Consider the following 22,497-nt stretch of genomic DNA (forward strand, 5'->3'; position numbering starts at 1 on the left):
AAAGGATGACGATGTGTATATTTTTCATTTTTAGTGCTGTCCTTCAGAAAATATTTATGTTTTCCAGAAGACAAAACCAAAGAATGTGCTTGACCCGGATGATTTTTACTTGATGAACAGTGGGCAGTTTAATAACAAATATCACAACTAGGGATGGGACGGTATGGACATTTCATATCACGATAATAGTGACCAAAATTATCGTGATTATCAATATTATCACGGTTTTGTTAAAACGAGATGAAAGTGTTCAAAAATAACTGATGCTCACATTTCAACAAGTTTTATATTTGAAAATCAACAAACAATAAATAAAACAAGCAGCTCTATGCACTTTTTTAAGCAAGATTATTGTTGCGATTCAGGAGGCAGAGACAGATCCATGTGCAACAATGTTTATTGACCAGTTAAGCCAGGCAAAACGAATAAGCCGAATGGCCAGAATAACGGCGTAAACTCGTAATCCAGGAACGGGCAGGGGTCGGGGCAGGCGGCAGACGACGGAATGAAGAGACAGGCAGAAGTTCAGGGCAGGCAGCGAGAATCAGAGTCCGGGGAACAGGCTTGGGTCAGAAGTCAGGCTGCAGACAATCGAGGAAACAAGTAAGGCAAGGATAATTCAGGAAAACGCTCAGACATGCAACACAGGGTGAAACAATACTTCGCACAGGACGCTGAGTGAGTGAGTAAGATATAGTAAGGGTAATCAGTGATCATTCAGAACAGGTGCAGCGTAATCAGAACATAAACGATCCATACTAGGAGAAGTATGCAATGCTCTTAGTATTCTGGAGAGGGCGCTCGAGATTGAGTACAGGGAGAATCACGGAGACTGGATGCCGTAACAGAGCCCCCTCCCTGCGAGCAACCCCTGGTGCGAGGAAACTGACGACGGCGAGGTCTACCACGAGGGCGAGGAGCAGGTTTATCAGGGTGATTACGATGAAACTCTTGAGTAAGTAACGGATCCAGAATATCACCAGAATTAACCCAGGAGCGTTCCTCCGGACCAAAGCCTTCCCAATCAACCAGATACTGTAAATGTCCACCACGGTGTTTAGAATCCAGCAGATGGCGCACCAGGTAAACCTCTTCTCCTTCCACAAGGATGGGCTGGGTAGCGGGGTCATCTGAGTCCCTACTCCTCAATTCAGCAGGAGCAGAAGCAGGTTTTAGCAGCGAGACGTGGAAAGTGGGTGAGATGCGAAAATGCCTGGGCAAGGCTAGGCGAAAGGAAACCGGTGTGATCTGGCGAATGATCTTGTAAGGTCCCATATACTTAGGACTGAGTTTTCTACATGGTAGTCTGAGTCGAAGGTCCCGGGTAGATAGCCACACCCATTGGCCCGGCTGATACACTGGACTGGGTCGACGGTGGCGGTCTGCTTGATGCTTACTGCGGTTGACAGCCCGTTGTAGGTGAGTGTGTGCCAGGTTCCATGTCTCCTCACTACGCTTCAGCCAGTCATCCACAGCGGGAACATTGGAGGGTTTTCCGGACCAGGGGAACAAGGGTGGCTGGAATCCCAAAATACACTTGAATGGTGTCAGTCCCGTGGAGTGCTTATGTATGGAATTCTGAGCATACTCCGCCCACATGAGGTACCGGCTCCAATCTTCTTGATGGAGGTGACAGTATGACCGTAGGAATCGAGTGATTTCTTGGTTCAGCCGTTCGACTTGACCATTGGCCTGGGGGTGGTACCCAGAAGTAAGACTCACATTGACTTGTAACATTTGGAAGAAAGCTGCCCAGACACGAGAGGTAAACTGGGGTCCTCTGTCCGACACAATGTCCTCAGGTAATCCGTAAAACCGAAAGACCAAGTTGCAGAGGTGTTCTGCCGTCTGCAGGGCTGTAGGCAGTTTAGTGAGAGGGATGAGACGGCAGGCTTTCGAGAAGCGGTCAATTACCGTGAGTATGGTTGTATAGCCATCCGAGGGCGGTAGGTCCGTGATAAAATCAATGGCTATATGGGACCAAGGGCGTTGTGGAATAGGCAGAGGTTGGAGGAGACCGGCGGGTAAGAGATGTGATGACTTGTGTGTGCTACAGTTCAGGCATTGTTGAACAAATTTGTTCGTATCTCGGGTCAGAGTGGGCCACCAATAGCGGTTCTGGAGGAGCTGTATAGTAGCGGTGATGCCAGGGTGTCCAGAGCTGGGGAGAGCATGAACGTGTTTCAACACTTCTTCGCGGAGAGTTTCTGGAACGTAAACCCTCTCAGGAGGACAATCTGAGGGAATTACAGTGTTGGCGTTAGCCTGCTCGATTTTAGTCTCGATGTCCCACTGAATGGGACCAAGGACCAGGTCGGGACTGATTATGTTTTCTGTAACTGGATTTGTTCCTTCGGAGTCGAACTGGCGGGACAGGGAGTCGGCTTTTGTGTTTCTTGATCCGGGCCGGTAAGTAACCGTGAACTGGAATCGAGAGAAGAACAGTGACCATCTGGCTTGTCGTGAATTCAACCTCTTGGCGGTGTGCAGATACTCCAGGTTCTTGTGGTCAGTAAAGACAATAAATGGATGAATGGCTCCCTCGAGCCAGTGTCGCCACTCCTCGAATGCAGACTTCATAGCCAGTAACTCACAGTCTCCGACATCATAATTCCTCTCCGCTGAATTCAGCTTCCTGGAGTAATAGGCGCAAGGGTACAGTTTGGATGGAACTCCCTGACGTTGGGACAGAACCGCGCCCAGTCCAGAGTTCAATGCATCTACTTCCACCACAAAGGGCAACTCCGGATTAGGATGATGGAGGATCGGAGCTGTAGTGAAGCGATGTTTGAGCTGATCGAAGGCTCTAGAGGCACTTTCGTCCCAAGGAAGACGTGTCGTGCCCCGCCGTACCAGGGCTGTCAAAGGTCCTGCCACAGAACTGAACCCTCGAATGAAACGACGATAAAAATTAGCGAAGCCCAAGAACCGTTGCAACTCCTTTAACGTTGTTGGCTGAGGCCAGTTCACTACCGCCTTAACCTTGTTCTCATCCATAGCCACGCCCTCGGGACTGATCACGTAACCCAGGAAGGTAGTGGAGGTTTGATGGAAATCGCACTTCTCGATCTTGGCGTAAAGTTGATGTTGTATGAGTTTCTTGAGAACAGCTCGAACGTGCTGTATATGGGTCTCGTAGGTATCGGAGTAGATCAAGATGTCATCTATGTAGACAATGACACAGCGGTGGAGCATATCCCGGAGTACGTCATTGATGAATGAATCAGGAGCCTGAACGGGTGCTGCGAGCGCTGAAGTCTCCGCGGTTGATTTTTGAAGAGTTTGAACCGCCTTTATCAATTCCTCCGTCAGTGAAGTTAAACGAGACAGCTGGTGATGATGAGATGCCAACTGGGAGGCTTGCGCAGTGATAGCAGCTGACAGGGCATTCATTGCTGCTGGATCTTCGTGTGGCGAAGTATTCTGTTGCGATTTAGGAGGCAGAGACAGATCCATGTGCAACAATGTTTATTGACCAGTTAAGCCAGGAATAAGCCGAATGGCCAGAATAATGGCGTGAACTCGTAATCCAGGAACGGGCAGGGGTCGGGGCAGGCGGCAGACGACGGAATGAAGAGACAGGCAGAAGTTCAGGGCAGGCAGCGAGAATCAGAGTCCGGGGAACAGGCTTGGGTCAGAAGTCAGGCTGCAGACAATCGAGGAAACAAGTAAGTAAGGCAAGGATAATTCAGGAAAACGCTCAGACATGCAACACAGGGTGAAACAATACTTTGCACAGGACGCTGAGTGAGTGAGTAAGATATAGTAAGGGTTATCAGTGATCATTCAGAACAGGTGCAGCGTAATCAGAACATAAACGATCCATACTAGGAGAAGTATGCAATGCTCTTAGTATTCTGGAGAGGGCGCTCGAGATTGAGTACAGGGAGAATCACGGAGACTGGATGCCGTAACAATTATATTCTGTGGCATTTCCTTCCTTAAAATGACCATCGTCAATAGCAACGCATTATTACACAGCGCACATCCATGTATCACAACGGACGCGCTCTCTCGTTTCATTCAAATACAACTTGCCGTCTTGCGTCTCCGTTTTTGATTGTATTGAAAATGAAATCAGAGTTGATTTATTGTTTACTGAATTTGATCATATTTTTGTGATCATCTTGTCTGGATGATTGTTTTGTACGCTGTACAAAATTAATTTATAAACAGGTAAGATTTAAAACATTAATCTGCGTTCTGCCAATTCTTCTCGAATTATAAAACAACAACATTGCGTCAGCCTGTTGCTGGCTGGACAGGATTTACAGTGAGTTATTAAAATCGCGATAATCAAACAAGGTTTTAATAATAATTCAATTTTAAACGATAATACTAACCGTCAGTACATTTTATCGTGGTTTATAGTGAAACCGGTAATCGTCCCATCCCTAATCACAACATACACATAAAAACAATCGTGTATCATCCGGGTAATGACACCAGAGGTGTGGACTCGAGTCATGTGACTTGGACTCGAGTCAGACTCGAGTCATGAATTTGATGACTTCAGACTCGACTCGACAAAATGTACAAAGACTTGCAACTCGACTTGGACTTTAACATCAATGACTCGTGACTTCACTTGGACTTGCGCCTTTTGACTCGAGAAGACTTGCTACTTCCCATGAAAACTGGGGGAAAAAATGTCCACACGGCCGCGCCGCTCTCAGTTTATCTGCATCTGTGAAAAAAATGTGCACCAGCTGTATGCATGCAGCGAGCGCGCGCGCTGCCTGCACGACATCCAATCACTGTAGTCCCACGTTGTTTTGATTCGACAGCATATAACGCCCGTTTCACACAAACTCCGTTTGCAGTGCGTATGCGCCAGCGGTGCATATTTTTTTCCGTACCCATGTTAACAGGTTAGAGCTTTCACACTGCACGCGGTTGCAGTCCGTCGATCCGTTCCAGGTGCGGTGCGTATACAGCAGTGCCGCGATCGTTTCCGCACCGAGTCTATTTCTGCTGTGCTGCACATGTGCTGCACGCGCTGAATTAAAGTGACAGCGCATGTTTCGTGGTCAAAATGAACACAGATTGACCTAAAAATTTTGTAATTTCACCATAAACGCGATTAATTAAATACTATAATCACTTATAGACCAGGGTAAAGCAAGGAAAACTACAATTTACCTCAACAAGGCGACATAATGAACGACACTCGTCTAATTCGTGCAGGTGGAAAAACATGTTCCTTGTGACATGCGAGATTTATTGTATTAATTTAAATATAAAATAAAAGACATGAGAGTCGGCTGTTTTTTTATACAAGTAGCCTACATGGTTAAATATTTGACCACTTGCTTTAGGAACTTAATATAAGTAGAAGTAGGCTAATGCATTGAATAATAGGCCTACGTTGTTTAAATTGTGTTTAAACGTGCATACGTCTATTAAAGAGTGTATATGTGTAAAGAACGGGGTAGCCTAAATCAAGGGAAAATACATATTTCAACAAGGCAACATAACACTCGTCTCATTCGTGGAGGTGGAAAAACAAGTTCTTTGTGACATGCGAGATTTATTGTATAAAGATTTAAATTATGCAAAAGAAAGAGTATGAGTCTGCTGTTTTTGTCAATTTTAAGTTTTAATTTAAAATGTAGACACGACCCATGTCTATTTGAAAGTTAAACTGTTTTGCAATATGAGGTTAATACAATACAGGACTGAAGCTGCATGCTGTGCATTGTTCTAGTGCAATATGCTGTTGAAATACAAGCATTTTTTGTGAAAATTTAATTTTCTGTTTTTTACTGTATTTGATTAATGTCATTGTATAAAAAGAGGTTTAAATAAATACAAATCTTACAGACGTACATGATTTGTATAAATTTTATTTCTGTGGTAAGAGGACTTGAAATGACTCGAAACTAAAATGGTAGGACTTTGGACTCGACTTGAGACTTGTTGGCTCTGACTTTTGACTCGACTCGGGACTTGCCTCATCTTTGACTCGACTTGACTCGGGACTCGAGGGCAAAGACTTGAGACTTACTTGTGACTTGCATAACAATGACTTTGTCCCACCTCTGAATGACACACAGTCCCTCCAGCAGGAGTTCTTCTCTATATCAGTGTCAGTGTTTCTGAACTCCTGAAACGCCTCCATTGTAGTCTTGAGTTTCTTCCGGGAACGAACACGTCACAATATTCCTCATTTAAATAATTAATACGCAGAATAAAGGGGCGGGGCCTGGTTGAGTTAGTTAGTAGTGTGTTAAACTGCGGTTATGGTAAGGGGCGGGACATTTCCCAAACACACTCGAAGCGCTCGACCAATCACGACACACTGCTCCAGCCGACCAATCAGAGCACAGTGTGCTTTTCAGAAGGAGCTAAACAAGGGGGTGTTTCCCAAAAGCATCATTAGCAAACTATGGTCGCAAGTTCTGTCGTTATCAGCAGTTCAACGAGTCTGTGTTTCCCGAAACGAACTTTCGTAAACAGCATCGCAGAGTTGTGTGTTTGAGCGACAGATCTCGACCTGTGTTTAGAAGCAGAGTTTCTTGTTTGCATGACATGTGGACCCAATAAATCCTTATCTTGAGCAAAATAATCGAGCTGACATTCAGTACAATCTGTATCTTTTATTTAGGATACATACAAATGTCATTTACGTCTTTTAGTTTGTCAAGAGATTTAAAGCGTCGTTTCTGAAGAGTGCGCATGTGTGAACGAACTCTAGTGTAAGAACGAGTCTATGATCGAATCTGGAAATAAAGCAAAATAACTGAGAAAAATGAGAAATAGTCCTCAGATGCCATGTCTGTAATTTACAGCAACATCTAGCATTAATTAGATCTCAAACAGATTCATTAACAGTAGTTATTACTCCTGTGTGACATCATTATCCAACGTGTCTGAACGACCAATTTGCGACAATACAGTTTCGGGAAACAGTCGTGACTAGAGCTAGTTGATTTTTTCACCGATGCATCATACTAGTAGTGAAGCAGCGAGTTACGCCGTTGTACGGGAAACACAGTCCTGAGCGTTACTGACAGACTGGGAAGAGAGGAGCTGCAACAATGGAGAATATGAGGAAAATAATCAACATTCAAGCAGGAAAACCTGTTCTAGTAGAGCCTGAAAACAACAAGAAGTATATGTTTTCTCTAAGATTCAAGTGTATGTAAACTTTTAAACTGGTTAATTTGTGTAAATTCCGTTATACAACTTAAAAAATAACATGCAATTTTTTGGATCCCTTTTTGTTAAAATTATGAACATCTTGCATGTTCTGCAAAGGTAAGGTAAAGGTAAACTTGAGTAGAACTGTAAGAACACAATGTTGGCTCTGGCCTCACCTGGAGGGTCGGCATCTCTTTGTACTGCTTTCTCTGCGCCACTTTAATCGGTGGCATGTGTGTCACAGAGGAGACCAGGAAATTCATCAGGATATCCTCACAGTTCGAGGTGCGATCCACCAGCGCACGCAGAGAGGAGGGCAGGTAGTGAGAGAACAGGTGATGGTAGTACCTGTGAGACAGAAGCATCAGCACATGATCGAGAGTCTCTGTTGATCACGTTACAGAAGCTGATGAAGCGGGAGAGACTTCCAGGGCCCTATTTTAAGATATAAGCGCATGGTCTAAAGCGCAAGTTCACTTAGTGTGTGTCTGAATCTACTTTTGCTAGTTTAACGACGGGAAAAATGGTCGGCACTCCTGGCGCATGGTCTAAAAGGGTCGCCCCTATTCTCTTAATGAGTAATGGGTGTGTTTTGGGCGTAACGTGCGTTAAACCAATCAGAGTCTCATCTCCCATTCCCTTTAAATGCCAGTTCAATCGCGTCATGGTGGATTCGCTATTTACATTTTTGATAGTGGAAAAACTAAACGCTTCTCTAAAAATCTTTTACATTGTAATGCTTTTATTTTTAATATTTGGCATGTTTGTGTGCTGCTTCGCGTCCCTGTGTGTGTAATAAGCTAAATGTGTACATGTGTTGTGGACCCGCCTATAGGCGCATATTACTAACGCGCTCTCTTTAAATAACAAACAAAAATACTGTGCTATTGACTTTAGACCAGGGTTCAATTGGTCAATGGCTCAGTCTATTTTAGTTCCTAAAATTAGCAACGCTCCAATAATGCGCCTGAACACACACTCGTTCTCAGACCAGCAGCTCATGAGCGCACAAATAGGCGAAAATGCATTTGCCATTTAAACAACGTGGTGCAGGACGTGAAAATGAAAACTGCGTCGGGCTGAAACTAGAAAAGCACACTTGTGTCGCGCCTGGCACTGCATTGCACCGGGTGTGTGATAGGGCCCACAGTTAGGATGTGTCAGCTGTGTCGATTACCTGTGATAAAACGCGGCTCCGGTGAGGACGATGGAGTACTCGTTGGTCCATTTAGAGGTGTAGCCCCAGGCTTTTTTTACAGGGTCCCAGAAATGGCTCCTGGGAGGGTAGCCAACAATCCTCTCGGGAAAACTCCGCCACACATGGAAAGCAAAATTGATCTGGTAGAGTCAGATTAGAAAGGAAAAATTAGAGACACATGTCTTTGACTAGAATCTGAATTCACATTATAAAGGTGTCTATAACTGTGCCACTGTAAGAAATGTAATTGTTTAACACGGTTAACATTCTAATATTCTAATTGCTCTAAAACGTCTCGGTTACATATGGTAACCCTCGTTCCCTGAGGGACGGAACGGAGACGTACGTCGTGGTGAACGACGAATAGGAATCTCGCTAGAGAGGCCAATCTACTTCGAGTGAAACTAAACGGGCCAATGCATATTGGCGTGCAATCATTTGCATCAGCTGTGCAGCCTCGCAGCGCGGGTATTTAACGAGCAGCTGGTGTGATTGAGCTGGTGTGAGCTGGTGTGATTTAACCGAGCCGGTGAGCTGGCTGCCCTGGCGGGTCGCAGCAGATGTGGCGACGGGATGTACGTCTCCGTTCCCTCCCTCAGGGAACGAGGGTTACCATATGTAACCGAGACGTTCCCAATCGTTCGGTCACTACGACGTACGTCGTGGTGAACGACGAATAGGAATCCCTACCAAAGTGCCACAGCTGCTGCACCCCATCCAGCGCCCTGAGCAAGCCTCTACACCTTCTTGCCTGGAAGGACGATAGGAGAGGGCTTACACCGAGAGTATCCTTCACTGTTGTTCCGTGATAACCCATACAGTGAGATTATTGGATAACACTGGGAAAGCGTGCCCGAACTGAGGGAGGGGAACGCTGCGGGAGCCACAATCTTAAGAAGAGTTATGTGGGAATAAACATATGGACTAACCCAAGGGTTGTACTGCATATGAATAGTGGGTGACTTAGCCCAAGGGAAGACACGGGCTTCCGTTTAGGAGCAGCCGTGGAAGATATACACATATGGGATCCCCGTAGGGTCACACATATGGGACCCAGCCTAGACCCGGTTCTCAAGGATTCAGCGGATAAAGGCCTGGCACCGGACGCTCCGCCACGTCCGGGCCGAGGGTGTTTGGAGGACTCGACAGGCTTTGACTCTGGAGCAATAAGGGTGCACAGTAGGGTGCAGCAAGCCGACAGAGCCGGTACTCACAGTGCTTCTACCCCTTTAGGGTGAGAACATGGGAGGACACGGGCTCTACACGTAGGCTATAGTATCTAGCGAACGTGTTAGGTGTCGCCCAGCCCGCAGCTCTACAGATATCTGTTAGCGAGGCGCCACGTGCCAGCGCCCAGGAGGATGCAACGCCTCTCGTGGAGTGTGCATGCAACCTGAGCGGGCAGGGCACGCCTTGAGCTTGGTAAGCCAAGGCGATGGCATCCACTATCCAGTGGGCCATCCTCTGCTTGGAGACAGCCTTCCCTTTCTGCTGGCCTCCGTAACAGACAAAGAGCTGGTCCTGACGCCTTGAGTTCTGTCCATATACATACGCAGAGCGCGAACGGGACAGAGCAAAGCCAGGGCTGGGTCTGCCTCCTCCAGGGGCAGCGCTTGCAGGTTCACTACCTGATCTCTAAAGGGAGTGGTAGGAACCTTGGGCACATAGCCAGGCCGGGGTCTCAGTACAACATGGTTGTCACCCGGCCCGAACTCTAGGCACGATTCGTCGACCGAAAATGCTTGCAGGTCCCCTACCCTCTTGATCGAGGTCAGTGCAATCAGCAGCAAAGTCTTCAAGGAGAGAAGCTTTAAGTCTGCTGACTGCAAAGGCTCAAAGGGAGCATCCTGGAGTGCTCGGAGCACTAGGGAAAGGTCCCAAGAGGGTATGGAGGGGGGACGAGGAGGATTTAATCGTCTCGCCCCCCTAAGGAACCTGACGACCAGGTCGTGCTTTCCAACTGTTTTGCCATCTATGTGGTCATGATAAGCTGAAATAGCGGCAGCGTGTACTTTGAGGGTGGAGGGAAACAGCCTTCGCTCCAACCCTTGCTGCAAGAAGGAAAGCACTGACCCTATCGAACATCTTCGGGGGTCCTCTCTGCGAGAGGAACACCACTCGACGAACAGGTTCCACTTCAAGGCGTACGCACGTTTCGAAGACGGCGCTCGCGCAGAAGTGATGGTGTTAAGTACCTCTGAGGGTAAGTCACCTAGAACCTCCGCGTCCCACCAGGGACCAGACATGGAGTTTCCAGAGGTCCAGACGCGGGTGCCATAGGGTGCCCCGTCTCTGAGTCAGAAGATCCTTCCTCAGAGGAATGGGCTAGGGAGGGACTGTTACGAGGAGCATGAGTTCTGGGAACCAAGTCCGGGTGGGCCAATAGGGAGCCACCAGAAGGACCTGCTCCTCGTCCTCCCTGACTTTGCACGGAGTCTGTGCAAGTAGGCTCACTGGGGAAAACGCATTTTTGCGAAGGCCCCGGGGCCAGCTGTGAGCCAGTGCAACCGTGCCGAGTGTTCCCTCGGTCAGGGAGTGAAACAGCTGGCAGTGGGAGGTGTCTGAGGAGGCAAACAGGTCTACCTGAGCCTCCCCGAACTCTCTCCAAATCAGCTGAACCACCTGGGGGTGGAGTCGCCATTCTCCCGAAGCACAGCTCGTGATAGCTCGTCGGCCACACGGTTGAGCACACCGGGGACATACATGGCTAGAAGCGACCTCAGATGCTTCTGACTCCAGAGGAGGAGATGGCGGGCGAGTTGCGACATGAGACGGGAGCGTAGACAACCTTGTCGGTTGATGTACGCAACGGTCAGTGTTGTCCGTATGGACCAGCACGTCTCTGCCCTGAAGCGGCTTTTTTAAGCGGCTCAGAGTGAGACGTGCTGCAAGCAACTCAAGGCAGTTGATGTGCCAATGCAGTTGGGGGTCCGTCCGCACCCCTGACACTGCATGCCCGTTTTACGTGGCACCCCAGCCGGTGGGAGAGGCATCTGTGAAACCACAGCATGCCTGGACACCTGTTCCAAGGGGACTCCTGCCCGAAGGAACGAGGGGTCTGACCACGGACTGAAGGACTGGCGGCACTCCGGTGTGATTGTCACCCTGTGAGTGCCGTGATGCCACGCCCATCTCGGGACTCGGCCGAAAAGCCAGTGCTGAAGCGGTCTCATATGGAGCAGTCCAAGCGGGGTCACCGCTGCTGCCATATGCCCCAGGAGCCTCTGAAAGAATTTCAGTGGGACCGCCGTCCTGCCTTTGAATGTGTTCAAGCAGTTCAACACCAACTGAGCGCGCTGCTCTGTGAGGCGCTCTGTCTGAGTGACCGAATCCAACTCCATACCGAGAAAAGAGATCCTCTGCACGGGGGCGAGTTTGCTCTTTTCCCGGTTGACCTGAAGGCCCAGCTGGCTGAGGTGCCTGAGCACGAGGTCCCTGTGTTCACATAACTGATCTCGAGAGTGTGCCAGTATGAGCCAGTCGTCGAGACAGTTGAGGATGCGAACGCCCTGTTCTCTCATGGGAACAAGGGCCCCCTCTGTGACTTTCGTGAAGACACGGGTAGACAGGGACAGGCCGAAGGGCAGGACCTTGTACTGATATGCTCGACCCTCGAACGCAAGCACAGAACGGCCTGTGTTGGGGAAGAATCGAGACATGAAAGTACGCGTCCATCAGGTCGATCGCTGCAAACCAATCTCGGGGACGGGTGCATTCGAAAATGCGTTTCTGCGTGAGCATTTTGAACGGTAGCTTTTGAAGGCTCCGATTCAAAACTAGCAGGTCCAAGATCGGTCGTAACCCACCACCTTTCTTGGGTTAGATGAAGTAGGGACTGTAGTGCCCTGACCTCATATCGGCTGGAGGGACCGGCTCTATCACGTCCTTCGCCAGTAGGTATCTCTGCTCTCACTGTAGTGGAGTGGATGGCCCGAAACTTGCGGGGACGCCGGGCGAACTGAATCGCATAGCCGAGCCTGATGGTCCGAATGAGCCAGCGAGACGGACTGGGGAGCACTAGCCAGGCTCGCAGAGACCGTACAAGCGGGACCAAAGGGACCGCAGGCGTACCCGGAGTGGGGTAGCGAGGTGGAACACAGGGGCTCGGCTTGGGAGGCTCTCTCTGGGAGGCGGCCCGTAGCGTAGTCTGAGTGTGTCGTGCAACACTTACCCGGTTCCACGAGGCAGGAGGTGCAGGAGGTGGCTTGGTTGCGTTCTCGAACCGCACACTGTTGCCTGCTGGCGATAGAAGAGGCGGATGAGAGTGGTGAGGATTCTCTCCTCCCACTGCTCTCCTGGCCCTTTTCAGACCCAGGGATGGAAGAACTGCTCTTTTTTTTTTTTTTTTTTTGAATTTAGGTACCACTGTGACTCCAGTGGTGGAACACTCAAAAGATTCGTTCCCCGGCCCTCACCGGGTGAAAGCAGCTCCACCCATCTCCGGGTCACCCATCTCAGGGGTGATTGTTTCACCGACCACTTAAACAGTGGCTGAGACGGGCGGTGTCATCCTCCTGCAGCGGACACAGTAGAGCAGGCTGTGCCGGAGTGTTTTTTTTTTTTTTTTTTTTGCAGGGGATGACACCCTTGGCGACGAGTAGACTGAGGGGCGGCCCACGAGGCACTCTGGTGGTACGTCGGGGAAAGCGCTTCAGTCTGCTGCTAACTGCGGAGAACTGCTGGGCCAATTCTCAACAGTGTCGCCGAAAAGGCCACCTTGTGAGATGGGAGCATCGAGAAAGCGTACTTTGACGACGTCTCGCACCTCTGCAAGGACAGCCAGGGGCATTTCTGGACCACCAAGGTGGACATCGTCTGGCCGAGGACCTGCGCTGTGAGTTGAACACGGTCAGTCGACAAGCGCAGCTCAACTCCGGCTTAGAACTACCCTCGTGCAATAAGAGTGCCTTGGCCTCGCATGCAGGGCAGAGGTGGCTCGCCAGAGGCACAGCCACCCCACCATCGAGGGTAGCGAGAGAGGTGAAAACTTATGCAGAATTTGGCACTTTTGGCGTTCCATATTTTGGCACAAATATAGCTCCATACTCCTAAGTTTTCAATGCACATCCGAGAAAGACCCGGGAAAGCATGGCTGTCAGTTCTGAATCTGATTCAGCATAAGCACACACACTATTACAGTGGGAACTCAGCATACCCTCATTTCCAGAACAAAACAGGCCCTCTCTCCGATGCAGCAATCGACATCTGCCCTCAGCTGGAGCCCTGAATGAAACGCTAGGTTCCTCCAATTTTGAAGGACCAGCAATCCCATCCAGAAGCTGCACAACTTGTGATGCGCTAGAGAGGGAGGGGCCCTGGGGGGTTGGTTCCCCGAAGGAGAAGCCCTCAGCTCTCAGATCACCCAAGCCATTCTACTGAAGTAGACCTCTCCTGGTGGCCACCAGGGAGGGCGCTACAACGGAGAATAGACAAGGAGACCGCGCACCTAGAGCGCCGAGCGAGCGCTGGGTTGCCGTGACAACCCGCGCTGCAGCCCGGCAGCTCGACGGCACACGACACGCTGAGGAGCGAGAGATCCGTCGGGTTTTCCCCGCGGAAGCTCTCGCCGATCTCCACGGTCCCCCAGAGTGTCGAGCAGACCTGCAGCTGTGCTTTTACACACAAGCAGCGGCTGGCCAACAACAGAGGGGACTCAAACTTTCCAGAGAAAGAAGAGTTGACCGGCGTGTCGACGTGGTCATGTTCCCGTGCGAGAACATGAACCACCCACAAACACAGTCTCACATGTTTCCCAGGCATGCGAGACAGTGATCGTGGCCGTCAGTGAGGACAGGAAACGACCGCAACCAGAAACACACGGGTGGAATGTCATCTTTAGAAAGACGCAACTCACACCCATGTAAGCTCTTTCAGGGAAATACTCTCCTTGGTACTGAAGCACCAGGGGAACGGTCGCAGCGGACACAGACAGGAATGCAACCTGTCGTGCGCTGTCTCCCTTCACGGCGGTCTTTACCAGCCATAAGAACGGCTATTCAGCGCTCTTGGCGCACCGTTACCAGCTGTGAAAACAGCTTTTTTGTTTTGCTCAGTAACACAAAAACAAAAGAGAGAAAAAGAAAGTCGACCCCGCTGCTGCGCTGTATCGCCCGCACCAGACACGAGAGATCATCTTGAAGAGCTTGCTCGTTGTTTGATCACTCAGTAGATTAAACAGCATCGAAACTCTCGGCTCCGAAGCAAAAAGCTGAAGTGCAATCGCACCAGCTGCTCGTTAAATACCCGCGCTGCGAGGCTGCACAGCTGATGCAAATGATTGCACGCCAATATGCATTGGCCCGTTTAGTTTCACTCGAAGTAGATTGGCCTCTCTAGCGAGATTCCTATTCGTCGTTCACCACGACGTACGTCGTAGTGACCGAACGATAGGGAACTGTAATTGCACTATAATTCATCACCATTATGGTGATCAGTGTTCCTTTGCTTGGGCTCTTGGACCTTGTTTATTCATATTCAAATGTAATCCAGCTGAGTCAGAAGTGTGACAAATGAAAACATTTGTTAAAACGATGACAAGTTAGACTATAAAATATGCTAATTGGCTGATTTTCATATTCTTGACAATGAAGATTTTATGTTAGCATTATTTAAGCTTGAAGATTTACCAATAACTTATTTCAAATTAATAACTGTTTGTAGATCTTTCACAACAGTGATTCATCTTTAAAAGATTTGACATCATCTTGCAATGTTTTTCTTTTCTTCTTCTTTTTTTAACACACTTTTAAAATAAGTACTTGTTACGGAAATTATAGACTTTAAAAGAATATTCCCAAGTGCAAACTAAATGTAATGTTTGCAGTCACTTATTTGCATTTTCATTTCAATTAAATATAAATGCATTTAATGATGCAGAGACATAAAAAACACGATAACGGTGACACGCAACAAAAAAGATAAATTAATCTATTCAGCCTGTGTGTCTCCATAGTACACATGTATATATAAATGAACTAAATTAATACCTTTTTACAACAAAAATGTACCATCATTGAGCTTACTTAAGCTGGACTGTGACACTATTTTCTTCTAGAAACAATTATTTTCCTGTTATCTCTGTAAAGCTGTTTTGAAACAATCTGTACTGTAAAAAGCACTATATAAATTAAGCTGACTTGACTTGACATGCACTGTAGAAATCTTAGATATTGTTTGTTTACAGTCATTTTAGTTTTTTTCCAACACTAAACTCACAGTAAAACCCATGCTTTTTTTACTTAAAAACTTGACTAAAATGAAGAAATTTCTGAGTGTGCAGTTACACACAAGAGAAGTCATACTCTGAAAGTATTAACCTGGAATATACTGTACTTTAACAGTGTGTGAGATGAAGAGGAGAGGCAGACTCACCTCGCTGGTCAACAGCACCGTGTCTTCATCCAAGCTCAAAACCGCCTCCGTCTCAATAGATGCATGTGGAAGGAATCGGCTGCTCGTCTGCGGACACAGAGAAAAGAGCTGAGAGAGAGAGAGAGAGAGAGAGGGATGAGCGAAAGAGAGAGAGAGAGAAAGAGAGAGCGAGAGAAAGAGAACGAGAGAGAGAGAGAGAGAGAGAGAGAGAGGGATGAGAGAGAGGGTGAGCGAGAGAGAGAGAGAGAGGGATGAGAGAGAGGGCGAGCGAGAGAGAGAGAGAGAGAGAGAGAGAGAGAGAGAGAGAGAGAGAGAGAGGATGAGAGAGAGGGCGAGCGAGAGAGAGAGAGAGAGGGATGAGAGAGAGGGCGAGCGAGAGAGAGAGGGATGAGAGAGAGGGCGAGAGAGAGAGAGAGAGAGAGAGAGAGAGAGAGAGAGTGCCCGTACTGTGACAGAGCAACACTTTCTCACCAGCTTTCACATCTATGAGGACAATATTATACTAAATTTGAAATACTTTGCCCTAACTTCATAAAATGAAACAATAAAACACAACTTCAAAAATGTGTCACAAAAAGAGGGAGGAGTCGATAATCAGTGATGCGCTCGCACACACACTCACTCATCCACACACACTCGCAAACACTCACTGAATTCTAAATTGTTCATAGAATTCTGAAATGTTGAATAATTGTTCTACTTACCTTTTTATTCATTTATTTATCTATTTATTTATGTTATGTAGGCTATGTATATGTATGATGATTGGAAATGCTTTGGCAATACATTGAAATAATGTCATGCCAATAAAGCACATATGAATTGAATTAGAGAGAGAGAGAGAGAGAGAGAGAGAGAGAGAGAGAGAGAGAGAGAGAGAGAGAGAGAGAGAGACACACACAACTTGACTGCGCTCTCGCTTCAATACTCACTTTCCTCCTGCCATCTGTGACGATGAGCGGCACTGGCATCGGCGGCCATTTACTGCGCTGAGGGAGCGACTTCTCACTGTTCCACAGAATGATGATCTGACAAGAAACCCAAGCAAGAACACACTCTCACTATCACAGCATGCACACCTGGCTGATCTGTTCCTGTTGGCTTTTGACTGTGTTCAACTAATCGATGTTTCTGTTGATTTTCTCACTTTCTATTACTTCGTTATCATTTGATTCTCTTGAAAGTTCTTTGTATCTTGACTATAATTATAAGATCTGCATTAATATCACTGAGAAAATGTTCTCCATCATGCGATAGAAAAGACAGTTCTGGAGCTCTTCGTGTGTTGGTAAAAAAATGACCGAAATAAATTTTAGTTCGATAAGGTTTTTTATTGAATATTTTGTATTTTTAGGGGATTTTATGGTACTAAATAATATTTAAGATGCGTTTATAATCCATTTATTCACTTTTCGAGCAAAGACCTGAAAATTAAATTTCCAACTTAAACTGTGGTAAATCTTGAATGTTTTAGAGCGACAGATTTAAGTTTGGTCTCTTTTTAAAGACGACACTTGGCAGATTATTGCTGAAGTGAAAGAAGTTTTGAAGAGTGAACAAAAGTTACAGAATTTAACGTTTATTGTTATGAAAAATGATTTTTATATGAAATATATATTTTCAAAAACAGTTGAAACAAATTTGAGCCTGATTTCTCAAAAAATGATCTTTCAGTGAGTGTGTGTTCGGCTGCAGTACCAAACGCTTCCACTAGAGGAAATTCATTTCCCATTAATTTCCAATGCGCTCATTTTTGACCGCGAAGAGCACAAGTGTGACTATTGTTTTCAGGACCATTTAACCTGCTGGAATCATATCCATGATTTTTGTGTGTGTGTTCACAGCAAGTGCCAAACCCTTTACCAAGTTTCATACTATTCTGATGAAGAAAGAAATTCTTTAAAAAAATAAATGTAAAATCTTTCTGCCAAAAATGACCAAAGAGCACCAGGGAGTTAAGTTTGTAAAGATCCATATTACGTACCTGTGAGCAATATTTGGATTTGGAGACGACCTGAAGGAGCTTCATGATTGGCTGAGACTGGGAGACCAGAGGTGAGGTGGCATGAATTACCGCGGTGAACTCCTGACCTGGGCTGGTCCCTACATCAACAGAGCACAGAGAGTGAGTGTACTTAACTTTAGGACACTTTGGCTGCATCTGAAATTGCATACTTTCTTCTTACTATATAGTAGGCGAAAAACAGCATGTGACAAAAGAAATATGTCTGAATTCAGAGGTCGCGTTAACCGAAAGTTTTCCAGTGTTGTGCCGAATTTTGACCCCCTGCCAAATTATTACCCCCCTCGTTGAAGTCAGTACCTGATTGCCTAATCCTAACCCTATCCCTAATCCTAACTCCTCCCCCTAATCCTAACTCCTCCCCCACAACTAATCCTAAACCTACCAATACTAGGGGGGTAATCATTTGGCGGGGCTCGAAATTCGGCACAACACCGTAATTCTGTAATTCTCACCCCTGTCCAATTGGTGGTGAGTGTGCTCTCGCTGACTATCAAGTTACTGGTCAACAAATGGCTTTCCTACTGTTTACAAGCTGATTTATTGACGTTTTTCTGCGGTTGAAACACTGATTGAGCGACTACATGAGAGACATACGGATTTCAGTGAGTTGGACAGTATCTTTCAACGTATTTTCTGATGTTCATGTTTTTATTCATGTTTATTTCGTTCTGTAACGTAGTAAAAAGGAAGGGGTGATCGCGTTCATTCGAGGCGCTAATGAGCTCTCGTGCCAAATTAAAGAGCGCCAAAGCGGTATTTATTGTTTGAATTTTGTGATAAAATGGACAGAATTTGAAAGCTGAGACTTTGTTTCATATCAAAAGAAGGCTAACAAAGCTTATTTATAGGACAAACATTCATTATGAAACCTGAAAAGTGACCCACAGTTCAACTTTCTCTTAATACATAAATAAATGAATAAATGCAAATGTAAGTTTGAGAATACAAATTAAAATATGAACAAAAACAGAACCTACTAAATGGCTTTTTATCATTAAAATATGAAAATTAATAATAATAGATTATGAGGGAATTTTTATGACATTACTCAAAATGACAGACAACGCGGAAGTCTCACGCGACCTCTGGTCTGAACTCATAGTAGGCTACTCATAAAAGAGCATAGACATAATAAATGCATAGACGCCCTGTTTGTATGTATTTATTAGGTCTATGATAAAAGAGTTGAAAACCTCCGGATGATCTACTACTTCCGGTGGGATTCTGAAGTGTGCATATGATCATAGAATTTCTAATAAGGGGAGAAGTTCCACTCTCAGTAAACTTCGGCTTCTGAACTGGTTGCAGTTCCACTCTGGCTCCACATGAGGGCGCTCACAGGACGAGTGCAGAATGAATGGAGGTCTATGGCGCTATACCTCTCAAAATCCACTTTTCTCAGGATATAATGGGTCAGGGTGGGGGTGGGGGGGGGGGGGGTCAGGGTGGGGGGGGGGGGGTGGTGGTGGCGCAATGGATAAGACACATGCCTTTGGTGTGAGAGACCCGGGTTCGAATCCACTGTGAGACACCAATGTGTCCCTGAGCAAGACACTTAACCCCTAGTTGCTCCAGAGGCGTGCGACCTCTGACATATATAGCAATTGTAAGTCGCTTTGGATAAAAGCGTCAGCTAAATGTAAATGTATAATTTTTTGTCTAGTAATTTGAATGTTGTATTCGGAAGGAGATGCAAAGAAATTACACATTGCTGGGTGTTAGATTTTTTAGAGTCACTTATTTGCTTTAAAAAGTCTTTTAAAATGTCAATGACGTCATACACATCGTACGACCAGAGATACTGCTTTACGGCAATCCTTCAGTCACTGGTGCTTTCGCGCTCTGCACTTTTTCTCTCGAGGCATCGACAACACAGCTGACACAGGTAACTACACAACACAGCTGACACAGGTAACTACACAACACAGCTGACACAGGTAACTACACAACACAGCTGACACAGGTAACTACACAACACAGCTGACACAGGTAAACACACAACACAGCTGACACAGGTAAACACACAACACAGCTGACACAGGTAACTACACAACACAGCTGACACAGGTAAACACACAACACAGCTGACACAGGTAAACACACAACACAGCTGACACAGGTAAACACACAACACAGCTGACACAGGTAACTACACAACACAGCTGACACAGGTAAACACACAACACAGCTGACACAGGTAAACACACAACACAGCTGACACAGGTAAACACACAACACAGCTGACACAGGCAAACACAACACAGCTGACACAGGTAAACACACAGCACAGCTGACACAGGTAAACACACAACACAGCTGACACAGGTAAACACACAACACAGCTGACACAGGTAAACACACAACACAGCTGACACAGGTAAACACACAACACAGCTGACACAGGCAAACACAACACAGCTGACACAGGTAAACACACAGCACAGCTGACACAGGTAAACACACAGCACAGCTGACACAGGCAAACACAACACAGCTGACACAGGCAAACACACAGCACAGCTGACACAGGTAAATACACGTGCTAGAAGAGTTTTTGTTTTGTTGTTTTAAAAGACCACGCCGAAAATACACACACACACACACACACACACACACACACACGGCCATCAAGCGGTATCTCTGGTCGTAATCAGTCCTTCACTGACCAATCAGTGTTCATTAGCAGAATGCTAGCGTGTTATGGGCAACAACAACTCAACCTGTAAGAAATTGAAAGGACATAAGTACTCGTTCATTCAACTTTCGACCTATAACCCATGTTGAACTTGCAAAGCCTACAATCAAATCTGAGATTTCTCAACGGCGTTCGGGTGAAAGAGACAAATTTAGCCGTCTAGCCCCATAGACTCCCATTCATTTTGCACTCATGACGATCGCCCCCAGTGGAACTCTGGTGGAACTACAACTAAAATTCGGTACAATAGGACTTTATAGGGAGTGGCCAGGCTCTCCGTAGACAGGCTCTGATATGATGGACACTTTACTATCCCATGAGGCCACAGTAGAGGATTTGTGATTTGTGTGGTAGGTCACATGATAATGACAATGTGCGAAGAACATACTTATTTAGCGGTCTCATACTATATGCATACTAGATACTCCAATGACTGCTAGACTAGTTGCAAAGTCAAGTCAAGTCAATAAAGTGTTACTGAAATTGCTAGTAAATTTCACAAATAATTGCAAAGAAGCGACAAGTAACACATTGCATTAAACATGACATTTTTAAATGACAGTATTTTCAATAATATTTATTTTATGTAGAGAATCCTCTCCAGCGCACGCTCACCCAGGTTGTAGTAGTAGAAGGGGTAGTGCGCCAGGTGTGTGGAGTACTCGGGCAGAACCAGCAGCCCTCCAGGTAAGGCGTTCCACATGAACTTATTTCTGGAGATGTGCGAGTAAACTCGGTCCTTTATGATCTGACAGACATTAAAACAGCAGCATTAAATATAACGCTAATTCTTTACAATAAGGTTCATTAGTTAACATTAGTTAATGTATTAACTAACATGAACTAACCATGAGCAATCCATTTGTTACAGTATTTGTTCATCTTTCACGTTAGTTAATAAAAATGCAGCTGTTCATTGTTAGTTCATGTTAGTTCCTAGTGCATTAACTAATGTCTAAAGTATTAGTAAACATAGAAATTAACATTAACAAAGATTAATAAATGCTGTATACATACAGTTCATTATTAGTTCATGTTAACTTACAAACCTTATTGTAAAGTGATACCAATAATATAACAATCAAATTAAATCAAAACCACACTCATTTGGAAGGATCCCTTGCGCCTGTTGGCCAGCAGGGGGCGCAGTTAAGCCATACTTCTGTGCACACTTGACATCTCATTTGCCAATTAACCTAAGGGCAGGGAACTAAGTATGTGCTAATGATGTATGGCATCCGGTGCTGGTTTAATTTCCCCTGGCAGACCTTCCTCTCTGTCAGACACACACACCTCGTCTGACCCAGCTCACCTCCAGTGTGGTGAGCACAATCTTATCCACGGAGGAGAAGTAGGCGTCCCAGAGCATCTGTGTCCGCTGTCTGAGAGCCAGAACCCGGTCAGGGGACACCGCCCGAACCGTAGACGGAACCTGAGGAACAGAATCATAGAAGATCAGAGGAGTAAGTCCAAAACCTCAGTCGAGTTTACCTCCACAAACTCTCTCAGACACACATGTGTGTAACAACACTTCATAATAATGGTCCGCCATAAGTAACTATGCAGGAAGTAATGCAGGACTAATGAGTAGCTCTACATGAACACTTCAGCTACTACTGTTTACTAATATAGAAACAAGCTTAACTAATCAGTAAGGAAATCATATTTAGGAGATAGTTCCTTATTAGTTCCTCATTAATAACTATTAACTAACTGACAAATTATGAAGATTATGGTGTGTCTGAGACCATCAGTCATCATTTTTACTCTGAATATAGTCATAAAATGCATCACTAATAACTCGAGTGTTACCTAGTGACTGCAGGAACTACTAGTGATCTAAACATCTTTTCACTTTAAAATAATGGTGTAGTTCTTGAAGAGTGACTAGGCAACACTTGAGTAATTAGTGATGCATTTTATGACCACGTCGAAAGTAAAAAAGACAATTGCTAACGTCTCAGACACGTTAATGTTGTGATTAGTAATTAATCAGTAATTCTTAATAATTTGTCATAATTACCTATTAGTTCTTAATGATGTTAAGTAATTATTGATTACCTA

General features: G+C 45.9%; 1 protein-coding gene across 1 annotated transcript in view; it reads right to left on the reverse strand.

Moving 5' to 3' along the window:
• The window catches only part of LOC309510723 (exostosin-1c), a gene marked incomplete at its 5' end in the record, with an annotated part of 28,267 nt that overhangs the window by 751 nt on the left and 5,019 nt on the right, over positions 1–22,497 (reverse strand). The window contains 7 exons of the mRNA XM_082185593.1: positions 7,320–7,491; positions 8,321–8,481; positions 15,713–15,799; positions 16,645–16,740; positions 17,697–17,815; positions 21,049–21,181; positions 21,746–21,865. Of these exons, the coding sequence (XP_082041719.1) occupies positions 7,320–7,491; positions 8,321–8,481; positions 15,713–15,799; positions 16,645–16,740; positions 17,697–17,815; positions 21,049–21,181; positions 21,746–21,865 (888 nt within the window). The remainder of the gene's footprint in view (positions 1–7,319; positions 7,492–8,320; positions 8,482–15,712; positions 15,800–16,644; positions 16,741–17,696; positions 17,816–21,048; positions 21,182–21,745; positions 21,866–22,497) is intronic.

This window comes from Leuciscus leuciscus, assembly GCF_965113295.1.
Source record: "Leuciscus leuciscus genome assembly, chromosome: 12".
In the NCBI taxonomy this organism is placed as follows: Eukaryota; Metazoa; Chordata; class Actinopteri; order Cypriniformes; family Leuciscidae; genus Leuciscus; species Leuciscus leuciscus.